Source organism: Meles meles, chromosome 3 (assembly GCF_922984935.1).
Source record: "Meles meles chromosome 3, mMelMel3.1 paternal haplotype, whole genome shotgun sequence".
Taxonomy (NCBI): Eukaryota; Metazoa; Chordata; class Mammalia; order Carnivora; family Mustelidae; genus Meles; species Meles meles.
In genome coordinates this window covers 105561216-105588722 of record NC_060068.1, presented here as the reverse complement: position 1 = coordinate 105588722, position 27507 = coordinate 105561216, and the positions used below count along the sequence as shown (strand labels likewise).

The window sequence follows — 27507 nt, the reverse complement described above, 5'->3', positions numbered from 1 at the left end:
GATCTAAAGCAATCTATAGGGGAACCTGGGTAGCTCATTTGGTTAAGTGTCTGCCTTTGGCTCAGGTCATGATCCCAAGGTCCTGGGATCAAGTCCCGCATTGGGCTCCTTGCTCAGTGGGGAGTCTGCTTCTCCCTCTGCCTGCTGCTCTCCTGCTTGTGCATACTCTCGCTTTCTCTAAGAAATAAGTAAAATCTTTAAAAAAAAAACAAACAAACTATAACACGTAAAAGGTGTAACAGTAAAAAGAAAAAAAAAAGGAATGAGGGAAGGGATTTGAAATATAATATTAAAGATGAAGCAATATAATAGTACTTAAAGGTAGATTGTAAAAAAAAATGTTGTAAAAACAGGAAAATCACTGTTTTTTTTTTTAAAACTAAAGACTCATAAGCCAAAAATGAAGATAAAATAGGACCATAAAGAAATTATCTAAAAGCAGAGTGCCTAGGTGGCACAGTTTGTTAAGCGTCTAACTCTTGTTTCAGCTCAGGTTATGATCTCAGGGTCATGAAATTGAGCCCCATGTTGGGCTTTGTGCTTTCTGCTCAGTGCAGAATCTGCTTGAGTTTCTCTTTCTCCTTCTCCCTCTGCTCCTCCCTGCCACACATGTTCCCTCTCTGAGATAAGTAAATCTTAAATATATATATAAATAAAAACTAATCAAAGAGAAAGAAAAAACTATTAAAAAACAAAAAATAGGATACATTTATATATACATTTAAAATATATATTTATAAAGTATATAAATATATACATATAAAATATATATATAACGTAAAAGGCAGAAAAAAATGAAAAGGAATAAAGAACAAATGAAACAAAAAGAAAACAAGTAGCAGAGTGGTAGATTTCAATCCAACCACAACAACAATTACTTAAAAAATAAATGATCTGAACACCCTAATTAGAAGGCACAAATTATCAGACTGGATTAAGTATCATGACCTAACTACACAATCACCAATAAATCTACCTAAAATAAAAACACATATATAGGTTAAAAGTAAAAGCATGATCACATCCACTGGGATGTAAATAATGAAGAAAATAACAAATGTTGGATAGGATATAGAGAAAACGGAACCCTCATACATTACTGGTGGATATGTAAAATAGCATAGCTGCTATGGAAAACATTCGGGCAGTTCCTCAAAATGTTAAACATAGAGTTGATTATGACACAGCTATTTAACTTCTAGGAATACAGCCAAGAGAAATGAACACACACACACAAATATTCAAAGCAGATTATTCATGATAGTCAAAAAGTGGGAACAACTGAACTGTCCATCAACCAATGAATGGATAAATACAAAGTGGTAATGTCCTACAATGGTATATTACTCAGCAATGAAAAGGAATAAAGTACTGACTGATACATACTACAACATGGATTAACCTTAAAACATAACGCTGAGGGGTACCTGGCTGGCTCAGTCAGAAGAGCATGTGACTCTTGATTTCAGGTTCATGAGTTCAAGCCCCACACTGGGTGATCAAGATGAAATAAGGAATACTTAAAATAAAATAAGACAAATAATATAATGCTGAGAAGGCAAACACAATCATATTATACATATATATGTATATATTATAAAATGGTACAGCCACTTTGGAAGAGAGTTGGCAGGTTTCTTATAAACTTAAGCAATCAGTCACCGTTGAACCCAGCAATCCCATTCCTAAATTTATATGAGAAAAATAAAAACATAGTCTGCAAAAACACAACAAAACTGTACACAAATATTTAGGACTACTGTATTCATAACTGCCCAAAACTGGATGTCCATCGACTAGTGAACAAAGAAAATGTGGTGCAGCCATACAACGAAATGCTATTCAGCAATAAAAAGAACTATTGATACACACCTAAAAACATCAAGATCTCAAAATTACACCAAGTCAAAGGCAACAGACACAAACAGTTATATACAGTATGCTTCCATTTACATGACATTCTAAAAAGGGAAAATAAGTGAAAAAAATAAACCAATAGTTAATAGGGAGGTAAGAGTAAAAAGAGAAGAATGACTAAGAAATGTTTTGAGGAGATATAAATATTTAAAACCAGACTGTGGTGTTAATTACACAACCATGGGGCGCCTGGGTGGCTCAGTGGGTTAAGCCGCTGCCTTCGGCTCGGGTCATGATCTCAGGGTCCTGGGATCGAGTCCCGCATCGGGCTCTCTGCTCAGCAGGGAGCCTGCTTCCCTCTCTCTCTCTCTCTGCCTGCCTCTCTGTCTACTTGTGATCTCTCTCTGTCAAATAAATGAATAAAATCTTTAAAAAAATAATAATAATAATAATAATTACACAACCATGTATGTTTGTCAAAAGATCGAGAACTGTATGATGAAAAAGGGGAAGTCTGGGGGACCTAGATGGTTCAGGTGATTAAGAATTGACTCTTGGGGGGCGCCTGGGTGGCTCAGTGGGTTGAAGCCTCTGCCTTCGGCTCAGGTCATGGTCCCGGGGTCCTGGGATCGAGCCCCGCATCGGGCTCTCTGCTTGGCAGGGAGCCTGCTTCCTCCTCTCTCTCTCTCTATGCCTGCCTCTCTCCCTACTTGTGATCTCTATCTGTCAAATAAATAAATAAAATATTAAAAAAAAAAAAAAAAAAGAATTGACTCTTGGTTTCAGCTCAGATCATGATCTCAAGAGTTGTGGGATCTAGACATGTGTCAGGCTCTGTGCTCAGTGCAGAGTTTGCTTGAGTTTCTCTCTTCCTCTGCCCCTCCACATTGCCCCCCCAAAAATAAATAAATAAATCTTTTTTAAAAAGAAAAAAAAAGTCAGGAAATGGTTTTATTTGTAACAAAATGGAAATAGGTTAACCCTAGAATGACATTAACATACGTACACTTAAGAGTTTAAAAGTAACTAAAGAACATCCATTTTTTTAAATTATGAAATAAAATCAGATACTTATCAAGAATAACTGAACAAAAAGAACAAATTGTGAAAGTTAAAGAACTAGGGGTGCCTGGGTGGCTCAGTTAATTAAGCAGCTGCTTTCAGCTCAGATGATGATTTCACGGTCCTGGGATTAAGCCCCGTGTTGAGCACCCTGCTCAGCAGGGAAATCTGCTTCTCCCTCTCCCTTTGCCCCTCCCACCACTAGTACTTTCTCGCTCTCTTTCAAATAAAGAAAATCTTTTTTAAAAAGAACTAAAAAAATAATTACAAGTACAATAATTAGTTAAGGGATACACAAGATCAAAAGATGGAAAATGGATGTGGATGGAACTAGAGGGTATTATGTTAAGCAAAATAAGTCAATCAGAGAAAGACAATTATATGATTTTGAGCATATGTGGAATTTAAGAAAAAAAAACAGAGGCTCATAGGGGAACGGAGGGGAGAAATAAAATAAGATGAAATCAGAGAGGGAGATAAACCATAAGAAACTCTTAACTATAGGAAATAAACTGAGGGATGCTGGAGAGGAGGAGAGTGGTGGGGCAGACTGGGTTAACTGGGTGATGGGCATTAAGGAGGACACATGATATAATGAGCACCAACTTTACAGACAACTGATGAATCACTGAACTCTACCTCTGAAACTAATACAGTTAATTAGTTGAATTTAAATAAAATTTTTTAAAAGATGTAAAATATTACCATATGATTTCACTCATACGTGGAATTTAAGAAACACAATAAATGAGCAAATGAAAAAAAGAGACAAATCAAGAAACTTAACTATAGAGAACAAGGTGATGGTTGGGGCGTGGTGGAGGGGGTGTGAGGAGGATGGCTCAAACAGATGATGGGGATTAAGGAGACACTTGTCATGATGAGCACTGCATGATAATGTACAGAATTGTTGAACCACTATTTTGTATACATGACACTACTATAACACTGTATCTTAACTATACTGGAATTACAATCTAAAAATAAACAAATATTCCTACATTTTAAAAAAAAGATGTAAAATGTGAAGTCAAACATAAAACGTGATGGGACAGGATTAACAATGTTAAGCTTTACAATGGGGTCAAACTTAAGTTGTTATCAACTTAAAAGACATCATTTTAGACAAGTCATTGTATGTAAGCCTCACAGTAACCACAAAGAAAAAATCTCTTGTAAATTCACAAAAAATAAAGAGAAAGAAATATAAGCATACCACTAAAAAAACTCATCAAACCAGAAAGGAAAAGATCAAGAGAAGCAAGGAACTAATAAGAACCACAAAAACATCCAGAAAACAATTTAAAAAATGGTTATAAGCACAAATCTATCAACAATTACTTTAAATGTTAGTGGGCTAAATTCTCAAGTCAAAAGACAGCATGAAATAATAAATCACACACATGACTCATCCACCTACTGCCTACAAGATACTCCCTTTAGATGTGAAGACATACACAAACTTTAAGTGAAAGGATAGAAAAAGAGATTCAATGCAAATAGAAACCACAAGAAAGCTGGAGCAGGAATACCTGTATCCAACAAAATAGACTTTAAAACAAAGACTGTAATAACAGACAAAATAGGGCACTACATACTGATAAAGGAGTTAATCCAATCCAATAAAGATGATACAACATTTGTAAATATTTACATGCCAACCACAGGAGCACCTAAATATAAAGCAAGGCAGGGCACCTGGCTGACTCAGTCAGAAGAGCATGCAACTCTAGATCTCACGTTGGATATAGAGTTAACTTAAAAAAAATTTTTTAATCTTTAAAAATAAATAATTAAAGCAAATATTAACAAATCCAAAGGGAGAAACAGGCAGCAATACAGTAATAGCAGGGCACTTTAATGCCCCCACTTCCATCAACGGACAGAGAATCACTAAGGAAACATCAGCCTTTGTGACACATTTAACACCAAACAGACTTAACAGATATTTACAGAACATTCCATCCCAAATCAACAGAATACACACTCTTCTCAAGTGCGTATGAAACATTTCCCAAGTAGATCATAGGTTGGGCTACAAACAAATTTTAATAAATTTGAGAACTGAAATCATATAAGCATATTTTCATGAAACTAGAAATTAATTACATGTTAAAAAAACTGGAAAATTCACAAATATGTAGAGACTAAGCAACATGTCACTAAGCAAGCAATGCAACAATGAAGAAATCAAAAGAGAAATTAAAAAAATACTTTGAGATAAATGAAACTGGAAAGGCAAAATAGCAAAATTTACAGGAAGAAAAATCTCAAATAAACAACCTAACTTTATACCTCAAGGAACTAGGGTTAAAAAAAAAAAGACAAAACAAGGCTCAGTTAGGCAAAAGGAGGAAATAACAATGTTAGAGGAGAGAGCATGAGAGTAAAAAGACAATAGAAAGATCAATGAAATTAAGAGCTGGTTCTTTGAAAAGATAAACAAAATAGACAATCCCGCAGCTAGAGTCACTAAGACAAAAAAAAAAGGAGATGACGCAACATCAGAAATGAAAGAAATGTTACAATTGATAGCACAGAAACTCATGGGGTCCTGGGATCCAGTACCACATTGGGCTCCCTGCTCAGTGGGGAGTCTGCTTCTCTCTCTCCCTCTACCTCTCTCCACCCTCCCTCATGCACTCATGCTCACTCTAAAATAAGTAAAGTATTTTTAAAAAATGATACCACACAGGGGTGCCTGGGTGGCTCAGTGGATTAAAGCCTCTGCCTTCGGCTCAGGTCATGATCCCAGGGTCCAGGGATCGAGCCCTGCATCGGGCTCTCTGCTCAGCATCAAGCCTGCTTCCTCTTCTCTCTCTCCCTGTCTCTCTGCCTACTTGTGATCTCTGTCTGTCAAATAAATAAATAAAATCTTTAAAAAAAAAAATGATACCACACATACAGAAGGTCATAAAAGACTGAACAATTTTACGGCAACAAACTGGTTAACCTAGAGGAAATGGATAAATTCCTAAAAACATACAATCTACCAAGACTGAATCATAAATATATACAAAATCTGAACAGACCAATTACTACAGAGACGGAGTCATCAAAAATCTCCCAAAGGGTTAAAGTCCAGAACCAGATGACTTCACTGATAAATTCCACCAAACATTCAAATAAGAATTAATATCAACCCTTCTCAACTCAACTCTTCCAAAAAAAATAGGAGGAAACACTCTCACATTCAGTTTAGGGGGCTAGCATTACCCTAATACCAAAACCAGATAAAGACACCAAAAGAAAAGAAAATTACAGGCCGATATACTGATGAACATAGAAACAAAAATGCCCAACAAAATCTTAGCAAACCAAATTCAACATACATTACAAGGGGGGGACTGGGGAGATTTCCAGGAAAGATGATGGAATAGGAGAATCCTAAACTCACTTCATCCCAGAGAACAACTAGATAACACCCATATCAGCATAAATGACCCAGAAAATAACCTGAAGACTGGCAGAAAAGACTCTCCACATCTAAATGTAGAGAAGGCGCCACATCAAAGAATATAGGAAGAGTGGAAAGCCAAAGGGATCCCAAAGACTGACTGTGGGAGGGAGGGACTGGCATATGCAGAGAGGAGAGATGACCAGATCCCCAAACCAGCTAACCCAGGCACAAGGGACCCACATGGGGAAGACAGATCCCCCATAACATTTGGCTTAGGAAACCAGAGGAGCCTAACAATCAGTAGGGATTAACACCTGGAATATTCATAATTAGGAAGCTCTGCTCTAGGAGAGTGGGGAGGGTACAGGCCCTGTCCTTAAAGAGACAACACAACAGGGATGCCTAGGTGGCTCAAGCGATTTAGCATCATCTTGATTTAGGCTCAGGTCATGAGCTCCTGGGTTGTGGGATCAAGTCCCGCATCAGGCTTCACACTCAGTGGGGAGTCTGCTTGAAGATTTTCTCCCTCTGCCCCTCACCCTCCCCCGAAATACATGTGTACACACACTCTCTCTCAAATAAATAAACCTTTAAAAAAGAGAGAAAGAGAACAAGAAACATTCCTGCTGAGATAGAGCACAGAAGCAGCAGTTTGAAAAACACCTGGGGTATATGGGAAGATTTACTGACTAATCTCAGAGTCTGTACAGGAAGGGCTGGGATCTTTGGGAACTAAAGACCCGGCAGATACCACTTATCTTCTCCACCCTACAGCACAGATACACCTATGGGAACCAGCACAGCACCTATACTCCCCATCTTGCTTGCTAACAGTGTCCCAATCCACAGGTACCTCTGCAGTTCTGCCCCCTCCAACCTAGCAGGTCTCAGCAAGAGTTTTCCCAGGAGGCTGCAGGGACACAGCACAGACCATGCTGGCACCGTGAACCCCACTCCATGTTCTGCTGCTAACATGCTCCCTCCCATATGCCCTTGTTCAGAGCCCTCTAAAGCAGTGTCAGAAACCTGGTAGTTTGCAAGCAGTCCCAAGAGGGGCCAGCACCACTTCAAAACGACTCCTTTCCCAGGGAGAAGGGAAGATAACCCCACACACCACTACAACTACAGCCCCAACGGGGGGCAGACACTGGGTCTAACTGCAGGTCCTTTCCAGCAACAAAAGTTTCTCAGGGGACAACACAGGGAGAGTACCCTGAAGTTCAGTGCTACCGCATCTCTGGCAAAAACCTGGTCTGACTCAACTCAAGCACAAAGTGGACCCAAACCAGCCCATTAACAACACAGGGGCCAAACCCTGCCCACAAGGGGCAAAGAGAACTATTAAAGATGACTAGACTGAAGGCAAACACAGATCGGACACAACAGTAGGGCACACACAACACACATAGGAGACACCCCTAAGGGCCAGGACTGCTGAAAAGGGAACACTGCACTGCAGGACACTACAGGACCTATTCTTCATCAGGTCACTACTTTCAAGAACAGGAGAAATAGCTGACTTTCCTAACATACAGAAACAGACATAGAAGAGTTAGACAAAGTGAGGAGACAAGGGAGTATGTCCCAAATCAAAGAACAGGACAGCATCACAGCAAGAGAGCTAAATGAAATGGAGGTAAGTAATATGTCTGATGGAGAACTTAAAGTAATGGTTAGAAAGACACTCCATGGAGAAAAGAGTGGAGACACCCTCAACAAAGAGAAAGAAAATGTAAAATTAACCAGAGATGAAGAATTCAATAACTGAAATTAAAAACAAACCAGACAGAATAAATAGTAGACTAGAGGAAACAGAAGAAGGAATCAGCGATCTGGAAGCAGAGTAATGGAAAGCAATCAAGCTGAACAGGGAAGAAAAAAATAACAATAATAAATTAAGACTTTGGGAACCCAGTGACACCATCAAATATAATAACATTGACATTATAAGGATCCCAGAAGGAGAGAGAGAAAAGGGGGCAGAAAATTTATTTGAAGAAATAGTTGAAAGCTTCCCCAGTCTGGGGAAGAAAACAGAAATCCAGATCCAGAAGGCACAGAGAGCCCCCAACAAAAGCAACCCAAGGAGGTCTGCACAAAGACACAAGTAATTAAAATGGCAAAAAGTAAAAATAAATAAATAAGTAAATAATAAAAAAAATAATAAAATGGCAAAAAGTAGTGATAAAGAGAAAATTTTAAAATCATCAAGACAAAACAGTTACAAACAAGGAAAAACCTGTAAGACTATTAACTGACTTTTCAGCAGAAACTTGGCAGGCCAGAAGGGAGTGGAACGATATATTCAAAACGCTGAAAGAAAAAAACCTGCAACCAGGTTTTTCTCTATCCCAAGAAGAGAGATAAAGAATTTCCCAGAATAGAAGGAAAGATAAGGAGGAGTTTCCTGGACACACAAAAGTTAAAGGAATTTATCTCTCTCAAATAAATAAAAATCTTAAGGGAAAAAAAAACCCTTTAGCCAGACTCATTAAAAAAAAGGTAAATAAATAAATAAGAGAGAGAGAAAAGACTCAAATAAAATCAGAAATGGAAAAGGAGAAATAACAACCAACTCTACAGAAAGACAAAGGATTATAAGAGAATGATATGAGAAATTATAAGCCAACAAATGGGACAACCTAAAAGAAAAGGATAAACATCTAAAAACATATAACCTCCCAAAACTGTATTAGGAAGAAACAGAAAATTTGAACAGACCAATTACCAGCAATGAAATTGAATCAAAAATCAAAAAAATCCCAACAAACAAGTCCATGACCGGACAACTTCATAGGTGAATTCTTCCCAACAGTTAAAGAAGAATCTATTCCAAAAAACATAAAAGGAAGGGAAACTTCCAAATTCATTCTGGGATCAGCATTACCCCCATACCAAAACTAGATAAAGAAACTACAAAAAAAGGGAATTATAGGCCACCATCTCTCATGAACATCAATGCAAAAATCCTCAATAAAATATTAGCAAATCAAATCCAACATTAATTTTTTTAAAAATCAGTCACCATGATCAAGTCAGATTTATCCCAGGATGCAAGAGTGGTTCAATATTTGCAAATCACTGTGATACATCACATTAACAATAAAAGAAAGGATAAGAACCATATGATCATTCAATATATGTAGAAAAAGCATCTGACGAAGGGTAAAATACAGTCACAGGGCACCTGGGTGGCTCAGTCATTAAGCATCTGCCTTCAGCTCTGGTCATGATCTCCTGAGACTGAGCCCCACTGCTCAGCGAGAGGCCTGCTTCTTCCTCTCCCACTCCCCCTGCTTGTTCTCGCTCTCTCTCTCTCTCTCTCAAATAAATTAAAATCTTAAAACACACACACACACATACACACATCCATGATGCAAACCTTGAAACAAAGTAGGCTTAGAGGGAACATACCTCAACAAAATAAAGGCGATATATCAAAAACCCACAGCTAACATCATACTCAGTGGTGAAAAATGGAGAGATTTCCCTTAAATAAACAAGACAAGAATGTCCACTCTCACCACTTTTATTTAACAGAGTACTGGAAGTTCTAGCCACAGCAATCAGACAAAAGAAAGAAATAAAAGGCATCCAAATCAGTAAGGAAAAAGTAAAACTTTCACTATTTGTAAATGATGTAATACTATAAACAGAAAACCCTAAAGACTCTACCAAACAACTATTAGAACAAATGACTTCTGTAAGGCTACAGGTCACAAAACCAACATAAAAAAAGAAAAAACAAAAATAAATAACTCCAAAATCAGTGTACAGAAATCTGTTGCTTATCTATACACTAATAATGAAGTAGCAGAAAGAGATGTTAAGACACAATCCCATTAATAATTGCCCCAAAAATAATAAAATACCTAGGAATAAACTTAACCAAGGAGATGAAAAACCTGTACTCTGAAAACTATAAAACACTGATCAAAGAAACTGAAGACAGGGCGCCTGGGTGGCTCAGTGGGTTAAGCCGCTGCCTTCGACTCAGGTCATGATCTCAGGGTCCTGGGATCGAGTCCCGCATCGGGTTCTCTGCTCAGCAGGGAGCCTGCTTCCCTCTCTCTCTCTCTGCCTGCCTCTCTGTCTACTTGTGATCTCTCTCTGTCAAATAAATAAATAAAATCTTAAAAAAAAAAAAAAAAAAGAAACTGAAGACAATACAAATGGAAATATAGTCCATGCTCATGAACCAGAAGAACAAATATTGTTAAAATGTCCACCCTACCCAAAGCAATCTACAGATTTAATGCATTCCCCATCAAAATTCTGATGGCATTTTTCACAGAACTGCAACAAACAATCCTAAAAGTTGTCTACAACCATCAAAGATCCCAAATATCCAAAGCAATCTAACAAAGGGGGAGGTGTCATGCTTCCTAATTTTAAACTATATTACAAACCTATAGCAATCAAATACAGTACTAGCCTAAAAGCAGATACAGATCAACAAAACAAAATAGAAACCTCAGAAATAAACCTACATATACACGCTCAATTGATTTACAACAAGGGAACCAAGAATATACAATGAGGAAATGACAGTCTTTTCAATAAATGGTGTTGGGAAAACTGGACAGCCATATGAAAAGAATTAAACTGTAACACTATCTTACAGTATGCACAAAAAATCAATTCAAAATGGATTAAAGACTTGAACTTAAGATCTGAACCATAAAACTCCCAGAAGAAAACTTGGGCAACAAATGCAAAAATATGTAAGGGGGACTACGTCAAACCAGAAAGCTTCTATGCGGCCAAGAAAATAAATGAAAAGGCAACTTTCAAGTGGGAGAAAATACTTGCAAATCAAATATATGATAGGGTGTTAATACCCAAAATAGATAAAAAAGAACTCTCACAACATAACAAAAAAAGAAAATAACCCTCATTTAACAATGGGCAGAGGATCTAGATATACATTTTTCCAAAGACAGAGAGATGGCCAACATGTATATGAAAAGGTACTCAACATCACTAATCATTAGAGAAATGTAAATCAAACCACAATGAGGTATCACCACAAATCTATGAGAATGGCTATTACCAAAACACACAAAATAGCAAGTGTTGGCAAAGACAAGGAGAAAAGGGAAGCCTTGGGCACTACAGATGGAAATATAAATTGCTGTAAACACTATAAAAAATATTATGGAGGTTCCTCAAAAAGTAAAAATAGAACTACCATATGATCCAACAATTCTAGCTCTGGGTATTTGTCCAAAGAAAATGAAAACACTAATTTGAAAAGATATCCAATCCATGCTCACTGTACCACTATTTACATTAGCCAGGACATGGAAGCAACCTGTGTCCATTAATGGATGGATAATGAAAATGTGGTATATATAGACAGTATTATTCATCCTTAAATCCTTGCATATCTCAGTTGGTTAAGGATCTGACCCTTGATTTCAGCTCAGGTCATGATTTCATGGGTCATGAGATCCCATCAGGTGTGGAGTTTGCTTAAGATTCTTTCCCTCTTCCTCTGCCCTTCCCCCTACCAAGCATTTGTGTGTGCACGTGCTCGCTCACTCTCTCCCTCTAAAAGAAACAAATAAAAGGTTGGGGACAAGTTGGAGACAACCTAAAAGAACCAATGTCAAAGTGGAACTATTTGAGCAACAAAATAACATAGTTTCAGATTATAATCCAGAAATAGAGCACCCAGACCTGCCATACCTTAGACAAAAGCATCTGCAGAATACAGTATGCTCAAATCTAACTCTGAGAGATGCTGCTACATCTTAGTACTATACTGTGTTCCCCTCATCAACTGCTATATTCCTAAATACACACACACCCCTTTCCTTTTCTCTTCCAGGACCAGTATTTAAGCATTATGGAAGGCTATCTACTAAGCAATCTCTACCCAAAGTCCCTCCAAGAACTCATTTATTTTCAAGGCTTCAACTTGGCTAATGGCCTGCAAAATAAAATCACTCCCATCACTCTGCATCATCTGTCATTTCTAATTGTATGTTCCACATCTCAAGCTCAACATGTCCCAAATTAAACTCCTTTTACCTACCCATACCAATATTCCCTAAAAGCAGTTTCCCCATTTCAACTCTGGCTATCACCACCACTTGTCCACTCACCTAAGTCTCAAACCTGCAAATATGTATCTTCCTTGTACCTTCTATATTCCCAATATATCACTGACTCATCATTTTCTTTCATACTGATTCTTTTCCTCTCCATCCACTTCTGCCACCTTAACTTATGCCCTTATCATTACACTCCTGAATTATATCAATAGCTTCCTTCTGTATTCCCTGATTAAACTCTCCCTAATTCATCCTACATATATTACCAACAGTTTTCATATAGCTAGCCCTCCACTGTTGGTCACTGTAAAGACACTTGTTGATGATTTTAGTAGAAACTACTGGTTGGCTACCCAATATCCATTCTTCTTCTTTGCTGATAGAACCCAAATTTTGTTCAGAGACCCTCAACTGCCCCAAGTGACTCAGGGAAGTGAATCCTGGAGTGAATCTTGATTGGTCTTACCCAATCATGGCAGTCCCATCCCCCAAAATTTAAGCCCAAGCACGTGGTTCAGTTCTTGTCATGAAATGTGAGAGGTGGCCCTTCTGAAGATTTCTGGGAAAGATTTCTTTGCTCCTACAAATGTGACATAGAAAACATGGTACTTTCTACCTCCAGATGTTGTTACATCTGAATGAGGTATTTGGAACTCCTACAGCCAACCTGGAATATAAAGCTGGCAAGCACAAAGAGGGCAGAGGCAAGAGTAAAGAAGTAAAAATGCAGCTCAGCATTGGAAGCCTGATAACACACAACACTGATAAATCTCAGAAGCACTGGCCTTAATGAAAGAAACGATGCAAAGGAGTACATTCTATAATGATTATACACACAAACACACATACATTCCATATGAAGTTCTAAAATATGCAAAATTAATCTACATTGATATAAATCAGGTTATCAACTGGCTAGAGAACTTGGGGGAGGGAAGAAATGACTTGGGAGAAGAAGGAATTTTTGACAAAAATGTTCTATTATGACTGGAGTGATAGTTACAGTTGTCAAAATTCATCTAACTATATTCTTAAAAATGAGTGTATCTTACTGTATATGTTATATTTCAATAAAGTTTACTTAAGAAAAATGGATAATTAGTACTATGGTATGCCAGATGGTTATGCATGCTATAGAGAAAAATAGACAACAAAGGAGAGTACAAGAGGCAAGAGACTGGGGGTCAAAGTAAGTGCACAATTTTAAATAGGATGGTTATATAGGCCTTTTTAATAAAGGCCTCAAGGAAGAGAAAGGTGTACAGGAGACATATTGAAGAAGGCAACTCCAGACAGAGAGATCAGCAACTGTAGAGCCCTTCTTTTTCAGTAATAATCAACTGAAGGTTCTGACTACAGTGATCAAACATGTTTTGAAAGGATCACTCTGGGCACTCAGTTGAGAAAACTTGGTAAGGATGAAAGCAGGGAGTCCAGATAGGAAGCTCTGCAATATGATGGTAGCTGAGATCAGGGTAGTAGTAAATAGAAATGTCAGGTTCTAGACCAAAATTAAAGATAGTCTTTGCTAATGGACTGAGTGTCAGACTGAAAGAGAGGAGTCAAGGATGACTATAAGATGTGCAAGGACCGAAAGCCATCTACTGAAATGAAGAAGACTGTAGGGAGGAACTGGTTTACTCGTGAACGAGAATTTTATTTTGGTCAAGTTAATTTCAAGATGCTTATTAGACCATCAAATGGAGAATAAAGGAGGCAGGTGGATATACAAGTTTGGAGTTCAGGGAAGGGGTCTAAGCTAAAGATAAAAATCTGGGAGTTGCCAGCATATAAAAAGGCACTTAAAGAGATAAGCCTAGATGAGATTACTAAGAGACTGAGTATAGACAAGAGAAAAGAAATTTAAAAAGCTGAGCCTGGGGCACCTGGGTGGCACAGTGGGTTAAAGCCTCTGCCTTCGGCTCTGGTCATGATCCCAGAGTCCTGAGATCAAGCCCCGCATCCGGCTCTCTGCTCCGCAGGGAGCCTGCTTCCTCCTCTCTCTCTGCCTGCCTCTCTGCCTACTTGAGATCTCTGTCTGTCAAATAAATAAATAAAATCTTTAAAAAGCTGAGCCTAAGTGCAATCTAAAATTTGGAAATGGGGGGCGCCTAGGTGGCTCAGTGGATTAAGCTGCTGCCTTCGGCTCAGGTCATGATCTCAGGGTCCTGGGATCGAGCCCCACGTCGGGCTCTCTGCTCCGCAGGGAGCCTGCTTCCTCCCCTCTCTCTCTCTCTCTCTCTCTCTCTCTGCCTACCTCTCTGCCTACTTGTGATCTCTCTCTCTGTCAAATAAATAAAATAAAAATCTTTAAAATTTGGAAATGGGGGGATGGGAGGTGCCTGGGTGACTCAGTCCTTAAGTCTGTCTTCAGCTCAGGTCATCTTCCCAGGGTCCTGGGATAGAGCCCAGCATCAAGCCCAGCATGAGGCTCCCTGCTCAGCAGGAAGCCTGCTTCTCCCTCTTCCACTCCCCCTGCTTCTGTTCCTGCTCTCTCTCTCTCTCTCTCTCTCTGTCAAAATAAATAAATAAAATCTTAAAAAAAAAAAAAATTTGGAAATGGGAAAGAAAAAGAAACAGTAAAGGAGAATGAGAAGGAATGGCCGGTAAAATAAAAGGAAAACCAAGAGGTGATATCCTAGAAGCCAAAGGAAGAAAAGGCTTCAACAAGGGAAGCAAGACCATCGGGAATAAACGCTACTGATAGGTCAAATTAAATGAGGACTGAGAATTCACTGGAATTAAATTAGAGGAACAATGTCCCTTCAGGAACCCAGGTCCACATAAATATCTCTTCTAGATGAGTAACTCACACACTGCTAGGTTCAATTTGTACTAATTAGAAATCACTGTGTATTTTTAAATCAAACTATCACTCCTAAAATGGAAGCAGTAGTATGTTAATCTATTTTAAACATGATGTTTATTTTTGGTCACTATTTGGTATTCTAAGTATTCTGGTAAATAATCACCTCTGATGTTTACCACTTTTATTCTAGCCTCAAACCCCAAACATATCCACATATAATCATCAAGATTTGCTACAACTTTTTCCAAGATGTGATCTTTATTTTACTAGAAGGTTAAAATGTAACACCAAAATATAACCACTGGATATTAAAAATTACTAACCAGTGAGTACTGAAGGACATAAACAGAACAGAAGACTCCTGGTACAAAAGCAGAAAGTCAGAGGAATATAAATATATTTTGGCACAAATGCAAGACTCCGTCAAACACACATACAGGATGTATATTGTGATTCAGATCTTTTTACCCTGAGCCAAACAATGTAAAAGGCTCAGTTTAGGGCAGTCATGCTCTTATTTAAAGATATATTTTTAATACTGGGCTCTTGCTGCTGTGCAAATTTTGATATTAGAACATTTCAAGTCCTCTTCAAAGCCAGGGGAACAGTGTCTTCCAAATAATCTGGTCCATTTCAAGGTAGCTGACCTTCCTCAAAACAAGAGATAGTAATGAGAGTTCCTGGCCGGTACAATAAGTGAACATTCCCTCAGACATGTCTATTTGAACTTAAATGCTAAAAATAAATTGAGCACACATTCTTCACAAAACCACATGCACTAATGGTGCATGCAACAAACTGCAATCCTAATCATTCCTTCTGGGCAAAGGGTATTTGTAGCTCACAGCAATTCTTGATACAAGGAATAAGAAAGAATACTAAGAAGTTACTATCAAGTGTATGTTCACATACACAGACTGACTTTCCTCTTCTAGGTCATTATTTTTTCTGAGCTCCTTTTGGATGTTTCAGTAAGCAGATTATGTTCCTTGACACAACCATTTCAGTCCTCTCTCAAAAAGATTAGATAGCAAGTTGTTCCTAAATTTGCCATTATGAGATAAGTGGCAGCTAAAATCAGAAAATTCTTGGTACAGCTTAAAACTGATTGATTGTCTTTCATTTCAGAGAAATTCAGCTGAAGTCAGTTGCAGCAAACAATTCCCCAATGACAAAGTAACATAGTTCAAGGTTAATGCTACCTTAATTTTTATTTACATAGGAACAACAAGGTAATGGTACTTTTCACCCTTCCCTCAGTTTACTAAATCAATCCTCATCACCAGCTGGAATACACTATAGTATCCTCTAGTGTTGCTGAGTAATTGCTACTTTCATGCAACAAAAGCAGGTCTTGTTTAATCCTTTGCCAGTTAAAAAAAAAAAAAAAAAAAAAGGTCAGGCCTTTTGATGTCAGGAAATGCAAAAGCCAAGTCCTCCAAGTAACCAAATGAATCAATTACATTTACATTTTTAAATCAAGTTCCAGCCTAAAATAAGTAACCCTACAAGGACACATTAAATAAAAATTTTATTTTAGCATGTTTCTACATCCCAAGGTAAGTATAACAGACTTCTTTTCCTTTTTTACAATAAACTCCTAATTAGCACAACAATTTTTAAAACTAATTTCCTGTGTTTCAGTGAGACAGCCTGGATTCTGGAGGACTTGGGAGGGGAAGAAGGGAAAGAATTATTTAAAATATTCCTCTAAAAAGAAAAAAATATAGCTATGTAATTCCTACGCAAATGTTTAACTTCCCCTGGCACAAAAACAGTGATGTCATTCTACATAGCCATACAGCAGTTATTATCAACACTTGAGTTTTTAAATCACTGACAACTTAAGGAAATTAAGAATATTACTCAAAAATCTCCTCTCCCTAGAGTACCACATCTGTGAAAGAGGAGAGTGTGCCCATCTGGGGTCATATACATACTCAGCATCAACAAGACTGAAGTCATTTTTCCCTGCACAACAGAAAAGTTGGTTTTTTTCCCTTTAGAACTCTGAGCAATGTAAGTCAGGACTTTAAATGGCTCCATATAAAAACACAAAAAGGGTGGGTCACATTCTATTAGTAAAACAGTTCAATATTAAGAACTCCTCCTCCTTTAAAATGAAATCTAAAAAAACAAAATAATTTTCAAAGGTAATTAGAACTCTTTAGTTATCTTTGCTTCATTTTTTTCTAAAATACATATTACTACCTTTAAAGAGAGTATACAAGGCGCTGATAATTTTGTATCTGCAGTGTGCTCTCACCACAAAAGTAATGTGCATTTTTTTCTTACAGCAAGCACTAAATAAAATATCCAAACTCGATTCCAATAAGAACAATACCTAAAAATTTTTACTATAACATCAACAATATTTACTGCACCAAGATTTGTGGTTTATTTCCTAATCTAGTACAACTATTTTGTCAACTTTAAAATTACCCCAAATTGACTGGAATACTAACTCTACAGCTACACGAAATCATAAAATTGTTGCAAAACTTGAGGCACCATGACTATGTCCCTTTCTATTAATATTTAACATAACAAAACACAGAAAAAGCAAATATTTCAACTTGGCTTCAGATTACAGGTCAATATCCAAACTAACAATTAAAATCACAACAAAAGCAACACAGTATTCTAAACAAAGGGCATTTCAAACAAGTTGTCATGGAGACTTCAGATTACTACATCCTAAATAGTTGAAAAATTGCTCAACCGTTTAGATTTTTGTTGCTGATGTTAATTTGATACCTATCAGGAATATATCTACTGTTTTTACTTTCTACCTGTGCCACATTTATCTTAGGTTTTACATTTCTGGATCTTTCAACCATTGGAGATCAACCATCAGATTACTTCAACAAGTAGAAATAGCAACACTGCTCCCAAACAGCAATTTCTGCATTGCTAGACACTTATCTAGTTGGTAGATTTATACCATTGTTCATTCTTAGTTCCTTAAATGTAAAAAATACCCACAGAATGGTGGCATACCCCTAAATTGGTTTAAATATGGTACAAAGTTATTTTTAGTTAGGTTCAAGTTTTAAAAAGGCACTAATCATTCTTCTCAAAGGCTAATCTACTCAAGTTCCTTCCATATTAAAAAAATTAAAAGCTTAATTTTTCCCTTTTGGAAAAAAAGTTTATGTAATGCTCCAGTAAAAGGACATTAAAATTACAGAATAATAAACCTGACATCAGGGTCAGGATCATACCTACTGTTAATAAAAGTAAGTCTGACATTTATTCTAATTATGGTCCTTTCAAATACCAGCATGGTTAAATGTCCTTTACATGCACTTTCAAATGTAATTCTTATTTTTAAAAAACACTCTTATTTTCTAGTGTGCAAAGTAAAAGGGAAGAAAACCCCCATAAACCATTATAAACTGGTTCTTATTCAGGAAAAAAAAAAAAGATACAAGAAACATTCATGTAGTATTTGAGGACTATGTCTATTCCCTCCTTGCATGCTAGAAAGATGCAAAGACAAACACTTGCAACTATTCAGACAGATCATTCCACAGTTGTAACTTTCATCATAGTTCTCAAAGCAGTATGGTGAGGTCAGCTCACAAACAGCTTAAGTAGCCAAACTAGAAATTGGTGGTAGTAGTATCAGGCTACATAACAGCCTCTCCAAAGAATATGAAGTAAGAGAACTAAAATGTGCTGGAAACACGCCAAGTGACTGGATGGACTATAGCTTTAGAGGTATTTAACGCTACCAAAATTTCTCCATACTTGTGATTTGAAAGACATCTGGGTTGGCAAGATTTGTTAAACTAAATCCATACCCTGTAAAGGAAAATCTGATTTCTATCCTATATGAAAATGAGAAAGATAAAAGAAATACTATTATATTGATATTATTCTGCATAGAATAGCCTTTATACTTTAAGGATTATACTGCCCTCTGCATAATTCTAAAGGCTTAGGTTCCTCTATTCTGTCAATTCTGAATGAACATCTCTGCAAATGGTTGGCATTTAGAATTAGTCAACTTTCTCAGTAGATTTTTTTTTTAAAAGATTTTATTTATTTATCTGACAGACAGAAATCACAAGTAGGCAGGGAGACAGTCAGAGAGAGAGGAGGAAGCAGGCTCTCCGCGGAGCAGAGAGCCCAATGCGGGGCTCGATCCCAGAACCCTGGGATCATGACCTGAGCCGAAAGCAGAGGCTTTAACCCACTGAGCCACCCAGGTGCCCCTCTCAGTAGATTTAATAAAGAATTAATCCTGTCCAATCAGAGAACATAATCTTGGTCAAAAACAACTCCTCTGACCTTAATCAAAATACATTACTTTTACAATTTCACCTCTGCTGGAATATTTTAAAACAGAAGAAAATCTAATTCTTAACTGTCCAACTTTCCAAACATATTTTCTTTCTAAAGAAATAAAAGAAAATGCAGTTATTTTAGGCAAGAGAAAGAATCCTATTCATTTCAAATCAAAACACATTTAACACCTATTTTGTGCCAGACATTATGGTGAGAACTGAGGAAACAAACATAAATCTGTATATGGTCTCACAGAGCTGACAATCTAGTTGAGGAAAATGACCCACTTTGAAATCAATCATCTCTCTCTGTCTCTGCTGTACTAGTCACAGGAACAAAAGCTCTCATATCACCCAGAAAAGTGTGAATAAGTCTGCCACGGAGGACAGAAAAACTCAGAGAAGATAAGCTATGTCTCGAAGGATAAGAATTCCACAAGAGAAAGGGAATACTTTAGGCCAAGGACAGAATGAGCAAACGCAAGAAAGCACAAAAACGTGTGTGACAAAGCCCTGTGACAAAATGGACAACCATTTCTGGAACGTGTGCTACTTACTACTCTTCTACCTTCACCCATGATAGCCATTACTAATCAACTATAACATGTTTAAAGCCCACATGAAACTCAAACTCCTTCTCAACAGATAACCCAAAATCAATGCAAGAAGTTAAGTCCATGACGTGAAATTTATGTGCTATTCTGAGCGTGGGAACAGAAGGTGGCAGGACTTGAGGATAGGGGGATACATTAAGGACAGATTATCAATGAACATGAATGCTAAGATAAGTACAGATTTTATCCTGTGGACAACGATCAAAGAATTTTATGAAAAATACAGATGTGATCAATTCTGGCAGAAGTATGAACACTGTATCTGGACAGACAGAATAAAGACAGAAAGAACAATTAAGATACTATTGCAATAATCCAGGCAAGATATGATGAGGCCTGAATTTCAGTGATGGCACAAATCTACTGCAGATTCTAAAACAAAAATGGAGTGTTTGGGCTTTTATAATTCATGGTTTTAAAACAAAAGCTTGAGAAAAATTAGTATTCTAATTACAATTCCCAAATAATACTCAAAAAGGAAGGGACAAATTAAAATTAAGATAAAGACTGGAACTAAAGAAGTGAATCACAATGATACTCAAGATTACTCAAGACTATAAATTCAGTTATTTCAGGTTTAGCATCAAGAAGAACATCCATCTTCATGACCAGACTAATACTCAGACTAATACTCAGCAAGTCTTTTCTTCCGGAGGGCACTAATACTCTAGCCAAACAACAAACACTATTCACCTTAAATGCCCCTTAAATGCAGAGTCTAATTTGTACCCCAGTGGGATGCAAAAAGCATAAAAATCAAATTGAAAGCCAAAGTTTGCAACTATGTAGGTTCCACTTTATCCAAACATTTAAAACTATGTATTTCTTTTACATGAAATAAATCTTCCAGAAATACTACTGCTGTTGTACTGTTAAGGAATCATATCCTAGTCTTTTAATTCTAGACTTCTTCGCATGGAATACAACCTATTTGTAGCACTTAGGGCAGTATGCAAAAAAAGCAACTACACTAGCACTTCTGCACAATGTTTAGTAAATTATTTTGATTAAAACTAACTTCATTATAGCTCAAAAGGCCAAAGACAATCAAAAAGTTTTTCTATTTTTGGAAAGAGATTCTTTAACTGTTGCAAAGGCTAATGCTGTGACATGAAATCCAGGTGCAACATGTTAACAAGCATGCTGGAAAAGCTAGCATAACTGTTGTAACACCTAAAGGTATTCACATTAAGGATAAAATTACCCTGTAGTGAATGCCAACAATGCACCTCATACTACATAGATAGTTAAGGGTTCTACTTTGTTACTATTCCAGCTCTTTCATGTCCCAGTAAGCAAACCCTCAAAGTGGGACTCTCTTCCTCTAAAAATAAGCTAAAATGAAAAATATGAACTATAGAGATAAAATTTATTTGTGATATATTGTTTATCCTGAGAAAACAAGTCACATTAAGTTTATCATAATCTATCTCTTTTCCAGAAAGAAATGGAGTAGCTAGTCATGAGCAGGGCCCACTTCTCATGATGTCATTCCAAAGCCATTACTAAATGTTACACATGTTATGCTTCCTTCAAATCAATCACAAAACAAGTCATCCTAAGACTGAGGTCAAATTCCATTCAACTAAAAGATCTCCAAACTTGAAGTAACGGTCCACTTACTAAATAATATTCAAAGACCAAATTCCAGAAAAACCCTCTTGTACCTCCCCCACTTAAAACAAACAAACAAAAAAATCAGTCTTCCCCTTTTAGCTCATTGTAATGGAATGTGACCTGTAGTTAGGGGCTTTTCCATTCCTTATTTGCTGCCTAGAGAAGGCGAAGCCTATTCTCCCTCACAAGGGTACTATATTTCTTAAAAAAAGTGCAGTGTGGGTGGCTAATGATAATAACAACTAGAACAAGCAAAAGGTAAATTGGTTTACTTGATTTCTCATGTATGATAGGATGAGTTTATTTTTTTTAGGATGAGTTTATTTTACAACAGTCAAACATGTAAAAGATGAAGGATTTGTATGACTCCTAATAAATCAGATAGGATAGGGAAGTTAAAACTACAACTACTTAAATAAATCTGAACACACAAAATTACTATAAACATCTTTTCATGACAAATCATATTTTTGTCATTGAAGTTACACACTTAAGTCCCTACCTGATCATAGAGAGAAGAACAGGAAAATATTTAAGAAACGTACTTCAAAGTCTAAAATTAAACACATCTACCTGGAGTTCAGCTAGCATTTTTTAAGAGGTATTGACTAGATGATCCTTACAACTACTATGATACTTTAACCCAAGTTTTGAAATGAACAATTCTAGACAAAAACCCTCCCACAATAAGCCCCTTAAGGATATATTTTACTTACATTCTTCCTACACCTTCATACATGTTAGTCTCATCTACCAAAGTCATAATCTCTGTATCTGTAAGATGTGCATGCTTTTTCGTTCTGTTTAGCTGTTCGATCTGTATGTCTGCAAGCTTCACCTTCTGTTGAGTGTCAATTACTTTGGCTTGAAGCTCTGTGAAGGCCTAATAAAAACAAGTCCTTGATTTAAAGGGTGAAACATGTACAGGAAACACAAGTCAAATTCAAACACATGAAAATAAAGCATGCTAACCAGAGACAAAGTTGTTAAATTTACCGACACAAACATCAGTAAAAGTCAATATAATTCTAAATAATCAAGACACCATACTAAATAATGAACCTAACCTGTTCTCAAAAGATGCAGTCTACTTGAAGCATAACAAATGCATATTAAATAATATATGAAAAAGCAGGTATCCAAGGAGTAATAAAAAACAATAAATGGGAGAGTCAGAGTATGAAACCCAGAAATTCAAAACAAGAACCACAAATGTAACTCACTTCATTTGTGTTACACGACTAGGTTTCAAAACACTTTCCCACATTTATTTGAAATACTAACAAGGGAATACTAATATGAGAACATTAAGGAATACAATAATATCTCATTTACTCTTCTCAATAATCCTATGAGTTAGGGATGGAAGTTTCAACTCTTTACAAGTTAAAGTAACTAAATTTGTTAAACAGATAAAAGTGACTTGCACAGGGCTGAACAACTATTAGGTGGTACTTATATCCATTTCTTCTGACCCCTGGTTCAGGATGTTTCTATTCTACTGCCTACCGTAAATTCAGACTACAAATATTTTTTGAGAAAAAGATTTAAAAAAAACAAAAAAATTTCAAAGCATCAGGAGAAGAACTGTATCATGATCTTCATATACACATACCAAGCCAAATTTGACCCTCGTGTGCACTTAACTCAAAGATAAACAGTTTTTGGATACTCTTGTTTAAGTGCCTGGAATGATTTTCAGATGCTGTCAAATTTATGCCTTAATAATAATATTTGTGACAGCAATACATGGCAAAGGCTACTAAACATTTTTCCGACTTTGTTCTCCCCTACTAGTAGGTTTCCGAAACTGATTTGGGGAGGCAGGTGCCTGAAATTTCCTATTAGTCTCCAACAACAACAAGAACAACAACAAAAGACCTTATAAAGATACTAGAAGAGGAGGCGCCTGGGTGGCTCAGCGGGTTAAAGCCTCTGCCTTCTGCTCGGGTCATGATCCCAGGGTCCTGGGATCGAGCCCCACATCGGGCTCTCTGCTCAACAGGGAGAACTGCCTGCTTCTCTTCCTACTTGTGATCTCTGCTCAATAAATAAATAAAATCTTTAAAAAAAAAAAAAATACTAGAAGATAAAACCTTTAAACAAGAAGTTTCTTTTTTAGTTAATTTAACTAGCTGTCAAAACTACCCAATTTAAGTTTCCAGTCATTTTCTTAGTTTGCATTCATTGTCCAGGGGTTTCTTTATTTCTTATTTTTTAGTAAACATATATTTTTTATCCCAGGTGTACAGGTCCATGAATCGCCAGGTTTACACACTTCACAGCACTCACGATAGCGCATACCCTCCCCAATTGTCCAGGGGTTTCTTAATAACAAATTCAAATACTGGGAGATAGGACCATTCACAGTTGTACTTTATTGTTAGCTCTTTTACTAAACCCTGACTTACATCTCAACTCTTAACAGAAAAAAAAGGTAAATTTTTAGAATTGGTTAAGAATTCTTAAAATGAATTGTTTTGCATGTAAAATTACCTGACCTGTACACACTTTGCTAAGGAAGCTGGTACAGTGTTCAAGCTGAAATATTGCAGCATTAGAAAACATCACCTTAAAGACTAAATTTACAAGTTTCAAAAGAAGACAAAGAGCAATTAAACATACATATATCCTCAGGGCAATAACAAATAGCTTCATTTATTAGGAGCAACAACTCGCTCAGCTGTCCTATTTCATATGCAAAGCTTGACCAGAAGTATTAAGGCATAAAACTTGCTCTTCTGAAGAACGTAAACTAATAATCAAAAGGGGCGGAGAAAGTAGAGAATAGTGGTTTCTAGCTCCAACTTTTGACTAAATCTTCTCTGGAACTCAGTTTCCTTTTCTAGAAAAAGTACAGGTTTAAAGTAGACTAAGTCCAGGATCCTTACCCTGACAAAACTTAGATGGCGAATACGTTTTTGACTAACAGCACATTTGTAAGCAACTGTTTGAAGAGAGAAGCCCAATTCCTTCTGATACCGATTTTATTTGGAAAATTTTACGGACCTGTTTGGGGTTTTTTTGACAAGTCCTTCAAGAAAAGGGGAAGGGGGTGGGGGGCCTAGGGCTAGGAGTTAAAGCCCTGATACTAACATTGCTATGAAACTCACTTTGAACTTCATGTAGATACTGCGACCTTTCAAAGCATGGGATCGAGAAAGTGGCGTAAAATCACAGAGTGGACTTGGGAATTTTTAAAGCAAAGGAGGATTTAGAATTACAGACGCCTCAGCTCAGGCAAGCGGTCCGCAGGGGCTCGAATATGAAACGCTTACTTCAGGCCTTACTATGAAACGAAGCCTCCACACAACGAAACGGCTCTGGAGCTCGGAACGAGAAGACAGGGCAGTATTGACCCGCCAGACTTAACCAGACCAGCCCAACCGGCTCTTACCCAGAAAGTGTTGCTCGCCCCCCACGCCAACCTAAGGAGACCTGGTCCCGCCTCAGGACTCTGGGAAATTACTCCCCAGTTCCCTGGGGCCTCTTGCCTTCCTCAGGACTTCAGTCTCATTCGATATTCTTATCCACAATCCCCTTAGCTTCCCAAAGAGAAGCCTGTGGCGGCTCAGGACCCTCTTTTACCTTCTTTAACTCCAGATCCACGGGAGCCGCCATCTTGGTTCACTCGGTGCGCCTGCGCAGTAGGATAAAACCAGAAAGAGGTGGAGGAGGGGCGCGCCTTGGCAGTTCGACTGTCCCCCTTCCTCTGCGCCAGCGCACGAGTCGGGCTGGCTGGGCTTCTGGAAGTATTACGGATACAGATTACGTCTTCCTCGCATGATCTATCAGGCTTGGCACGCAGATTCTCAGCGTGGTGTGTGTGGTTTTTTTTTTTTAGATTTTTTATTTATTTATTTGAAAGACAGAAATTACAAGTAGGCAGAGAGGCAGGCAGAGAGAGAGACGAGGAAGCAGGCTCCCTGCCAAGCAGAGAGCCCGGTGCGGGGCTCAATCCCAGAACCCTAGGATCATGACCTGAGCCAAAGGCAGAGGCTTTAACCCACTGAGCCACCCAGGCGCCCCTCTCAGCGTGGTTTTAAACGCTTTGACAAATAGCTTCGTTAGTGCCCGGTGAATAGAGTTGAATGTGCATCGGGCCCAAACCTCTTCAGGTGTTCGTAACTTCAGCTGGTCCCTGTGCTCTCGGGGAAGAACAAGCCTCAGCTTCAGGCATGCCAGTACAGAGAAATCCAGCAGTTTTAGTGGAAGTGTTCTTCCAAAGAATTTATTTCTACCGAAATCTCTTGGAAGACCTTCTAGACACAGTGGTTCTCAAGAGGCCAAATTTACTAAACCAATGCAGAATCTCTGGGGTGCCCGGATGGCAGTTGCTTAAAGGTCGTGACTCTTGGTTTCTGCTTGGGTGGTGATCTCAGGGGTCTTGGGATTGAGCCCCGGGTTGGGTTCCCGACTCATCAGGGAGTCTGCTTTGGACTCTGCCTCTGTCCCTCTCCCGCCTCATGCTTTCTCTCTCAAATAATATTTTGAAGAAATAGAATAATAATATAGAATTTCTGGTCCTCATCCCAGACTTAAGTACGGAGAAATCTCTGAAATTGGGGCCCAGAAGTTTGTGTCTTCCCAACTTCCTTTATGACATGATACAAGTCCACCTGCAGACCACATTTTCAGAATCTGCCATAAAAGACCTGGCATTTAAACCAGAAGATGAATGGTAATTAGACTTTAAGAAAAGGAAGAAATCGATGTTTTACCTACTCTAAAAACTTGGTAGAGAGCGGAAAGGACAGGGAATTTGAAGCCAACCAGATCCGGATTCAAAGTTCGCTCTTGCTTGTCTGGTTCTACTTCAGTAGCTGTATGACAGTAGAGTTTGCATCCTCATTTATTTTGAGAGTAACAACATTGACCTCACAGGGTTATTTTAGGGAATAAATAAACCAGGAAAAGCTCCAAACAGAGCATCATGCTCACAGTAGGTACTCAGTAGTTATAGTTAAGGTGATGTGCTTAGCATTATGTTTGTCTTTCAAGGTCTAGGAAGCAGGCCACCTCTCCCATTATCTTTTTTGTTTCTTTTTTTTTTTTTAAGATTTTATTTATTTATTTGACAGACAGCGATCACAAGTAGGCAGAGAGGCAGGCAGAGAGAGAGGAGGAAGCAGGCTCCCTGCCGAGCAGAGGGCCCAACGTGGGGCTCGATCCCAGGACTCTGGGATCGTGACCTGAGCCAAAGGCAGAGGCTTTAACCCACTGAGCCACCCAGGCACCCCATCTTTTTTGTTTCTTGTATCATTCATCACACATACCAAAAATAATCTTTCCTCTAAACTCTCTTCAGAACTACATCTGTTCCTTTCTCAGGTACATGATACTTCCTATCTTTAAAAAAGAATTCTTTTCAAGTTCTTTTTTTAATATTTTACGTACTTATTTGTCAGGGAGAGGGAGAGCACAAGCAGGGGGATTGGCAGGCAAAGAGAGAAGCAGCCTCCTTGCTGAGGAAGGAGCCTGATGTAGGACTCTGTCTCAGGACCCTGGGATCATAACCTAAACTGAAAGCAGACGCTTAACCAACTGAGCCACCCAGGTGTACCCCACACACACACAGAAAATTCTTATTAACTCTAAGTTTCTGGAAATATGGAATAATAGTTCTTCCTCTTATACCCAGAGTACCAATCACAGTACCTCACAGGGAATAAATACAAAATAAACACTCAGTAAGAATGAATTCTTCAGAAGAAAACTAATCATTTCTCTCTAATTTGGCAAAGAAAAGAAAGGCCTAATTCTCCTCGGGGATCTTCTTAGAACTTCATTATAGTTA

At 37.8% G+C, this 27507-nt stretch overlaps 1 protein-coding gene across 1 annotated transcript in view; it reads right to left on the bottom strand.

Moving 5' to 3' along the window:
- The window catches only part of PFDN1 (prefoldin subunit 1), a 68640-nt gene extending 43232 nt beyond the window's left edge, over positions 1-25408 (bottom strand). Inside the window, exons 1-2 of the mRNA XM_045999382.1 lie at positions 25299-25408; positions 22427-22593 (exon numbers count right to left, since the gene is read on the bottom strand). Of these exons, the coding sequence (XP_045855338.1) occupies positions 22427-22593; positions 25299-25331 (200 nt within the window). The 5' untranslated portion in view covers positions 25332-25408. The remainder of the gene's footprint in view (positions 1-22426; positions 22594-25298) is intronic.
- Positions 25409-27507: the final 2099 nt, after the last annotated feature.